The sequence below is a fragment of the Durio zibethinus genome, chromosome 13 (assembly GCF_047325235.1).
Source record: "Durio zibethinus cultivar Kanyao isolate XHJ-2024 chromosome 13, ASM4732523v1, whole genome shotgun sequence".
Taxonomy (NCBI): domain Eukaryota; kingdom Viridiplantae; phylum Streptophyta; class Magnoliopsida; order Malvales; family Malvaceae; genus Durio; species Durio zibethinus.
Genome location: NC_143174.1, coordinates 18221418 through 18224674, shown reverse-complemented (window position 1 = coordinate 18224674; position 3257 = coordinate 18221418). Strand labels below are relative to the sequence as shown.

Sequence of the window (3257 nt, the reverse complement as noted above, 5' to 3'; positions counted from 1 at the left end):
CAATGACCTTAAAGAACACCCAAGCATCCGAAGATTCTAAACATATCTCTCTGATGAAATCAAACAATTTACATATATACATAAATTGATAATTCAGGTGTGAAGCTTGTGCAATCATAGTAAAAGTCATCATTTTAGAAAATTTAACAACCAACTTGGAAACATGTTAGAAATCAGAATAACTAAAAGTCAAGCAACCCAAGTACATAGTTGCGAAGGTCCCTAACAAGAAGAGTATATACATGGTAACGTGCAAAGAGTTGATAAATGAGGAACTTAAAGTGATTTAAAGTATTAACTGTAACCAAACATGTTTGGCACTAAAATATGATCAGTATACAAGAAAGATCAAAACCAAATGTTCCAGTATTTAAAATTTTCGAGAGGAAATGGTCATACAAGTTCCAAAAGCTTGGTTGGTACCTAGCAGCAATATATGGATAAAATACAAGAAAAAAAGTGCACTAAACTGATGAGGAAAAGAAAACGAGGGAGAAATAATGTTCCACATCCAACTTCCATAGTGACAAGGTGAAAACCTATTTGGCTGCCTGCTCTAACACAGGAATTTTCTTCCAATCCTCTAATGCATGATGCAAAGGTGGCAGTGAGAACATGCTCACAGTTGAGCTTCCACTCCGGATCTCTTTCAAGACATGTAGTGCTGACAACGTTAGCTTCATATACATGTTCTCCATATTCTTAATTTCTGCAAGTTCTTTCGGAACTTTGAGAAGCCTTTCATTACTTCTGCTAGAAGTTTGGGATTCACATTCTTTCTCTTCAGGTGATGTTGATGGTTCATTCATGGAGAAAAGATGATTGAGGACCATCTCACACTCTTTCACAAGCTTGTTAAGAACATTGGTACTGTAGAATGGTTGTTGCAAGACCTTTTGAATGAAGGGCAAGCGAACAAGAGCACCACTTCGCTTGTCATATTTCTTTATTATCTTCACTAGTCCTGTGTACATCATATAGGTTCAAAATTTTTCACACAACCCAAAGGAAAGCAGTCTACTGACAACTTTGCCACATCACCTCTCTCCTCTTGTTTGTTAAATATTGTTAAGGAACTTGCAAAACTGAGTAGTATAATTATACTAATATGCCAGATCTTCAAAAGGTTAAAACAAGACATAAACATTCAAATTGAATTGAATAAACTGAAATTCATTCAGAGTTCGTTTAAACAGAACTTTCCACTTTCCAATTCAAGTAATCTTTTCATCATATGAACATTTAAGATGTTAAGTCACCCAATAGAGAAATGAACTGAACACAAAGAGAGCTATTATATCAACCTACCTACAAGAACATTATATGTTCCATTAGACCACATAACCAATCGAGTCTGTCAATTTGTAAAACCACATAGCTAGCATTAGCATAGCACGAAAACTGTTAATTGCTGAGAAGACTTTGGCAATGCCACGAATAACATTCTCAAAATTTGTGAAAATCACTGAGCTCAGAACATAAATTAGTTCTGGCCATGCTATTTTCACTCGTTGATTAATAAAATGGGCTTACAAAAAACCATGGAAAACAGATTAGTACCTGTATAGTTAAGGGCACTATAATTCTCCAACAAAACCATCTCTCCATGAAAATCTACAATCTCCCTTCCCACTTCCATTAACTCCTCGTTTGATACTTTGGCCTTTGCTGCTCTATCTTGCAGCTCCTGCATACCAGCCACAAGGAAAAAGCATATCAATTCAGAGCAATAAACTTATTGAACAAAAAATAAAGAAAAAGGGAGAAAAAACCCAAAGAAGATAGTTCAAAACTTCCAAAAGAACATGCCACATATCCCAAAAGGCAAAATGCCGAAATAGTGTGGACCTCAGAGACTCAAACATCAATGAACTCCAGAGTGTGATGGAATCTTAAATGGTTAGAGACTCAAAAACAACATCCCAAAAGAACCAAAAATAGATTTGTCTTTCAACCCTTTTTTTTCTTTTGGCATTAAGAAAACTGCTATCTTTTTTGAATGGCAGATATCACCATGAAACAGGAAGCAGCTCAACAGAGAATTCCATAAATAAAGCCCTCTGAATTCGGAATAAAGGAAATAGCAGCACAAATGTGGGAAAAATAATTCATTTTTTGCTTCATGAACTTCAAAACTTCAACAAACCCATCACAGAATTCACCCCAAAGTTTCAATATGATCCTCAATAAACAGCATAACAATTGAAAAGCCAAATCCTTTCGTTAACCAACAATTTAATCCCATAATAAGTTAATAAATCAAGAAAATTTCCAAAATTCAACAAAAAAAAGAGCTTGTGCATATAATAAAAATTAAGGGAAAAATTAGAAAATACCCTCCATTTGATAACATAATCCTCTTCCTTTTCTACAAAAAAAGCATTAAACTTCTCTATCTCAACTTCCAACAACGAAATGAAATCCATCACCTCCTTAGAAACCTCGCTCTCCTCCTTACAGCCACCATCCCCACCGTCCGTTGAATCCAATCTCGGCCGTTTATTAGGCTGCTTCTTGCTCCCATCTTTGGGGTATATCAACTTCAACTGCTTCTTCAAATCCTTGTACGACAAAAACTTATCCTTCCAATCAGGCAAGGCTTCTTCGATCAATATGCTTAAACTCTTCGAAAACTTCATGCTCCTCCACTCACCTGATCAAGATCACGATTTCCCTTTTCCTTTTTCTCTGTATACAGATATATTCTGGTGACTGATACTATCATAGAAATAATAAAGAAAAAGGAAAACGATGATAGTATTTTTTTCTTTCTTTTTTAGAATATACTCTGTTTTTTTAGCATAAATTGTGAACACAAAAACATTTTCTTTGATTCTGTGCAAGGAAATGAAATATATATTTTCTTTGATTCTTTATAACTTTCTATTGTGTAATGGTAAATGTAGGAAACATATGGAAAAGGTCATCCACCATGGGTTTTTTTATTCTAGATGGTTTCTTTGTTTAATCATCACATCGTTGTGCTTCTATAATAAAGTTAATTACCCACTTTGGCTTTTGGGGAGCAATGCCTTTTAGATTATACTTATCCACATAATTGGTGACAAATTGCTTGTCCTTTATCATGGTTTCATGAAATTTGTGTTTAAAACTTAAATTTTAATATTTATAATTTTTTTTAATTTCTTTTAGTTTTTACATATTGCAATTTTCTTTGTACAAAAAATTATGACATTTAAAAATATAAATAAATAAAATATTTGACAAATAATTCGAAAACATATTTAATTTATATT

The 3257-nt window shown here is 33.6% G+C and overlaps 1 protein-coding gene across 1 annotated transcript; it reads right to left on the bottom strand.

The window, feature by feature from the left end:
• Window positions 1-348: 348 nt before the first annotated feature.
• LOC111302881 (SPX domain-containing protein 1-like) lies at window positions 349-2980 on the bottom strand. Its single transcript, XM_022898763.2, has 3 exons — window positions 2337-2980; window positions 1561-1687; window positions 349-964 (listed from the first exon to the last, which is right to left on the bottom strand). The coding sequence occupies exons 1-3, from the start codon at window positions 2637-2639 to the stop codon at window positions 540-542; spliced, it is 855 nt and encodes a 284-aa protein (XP_022754498.1). The 5' UTR covers window positions 2640-2980; the 3' UTR covers window positions 349-539.
• Window positions 2981-3257: the final 277 nt, after the last annotated feature.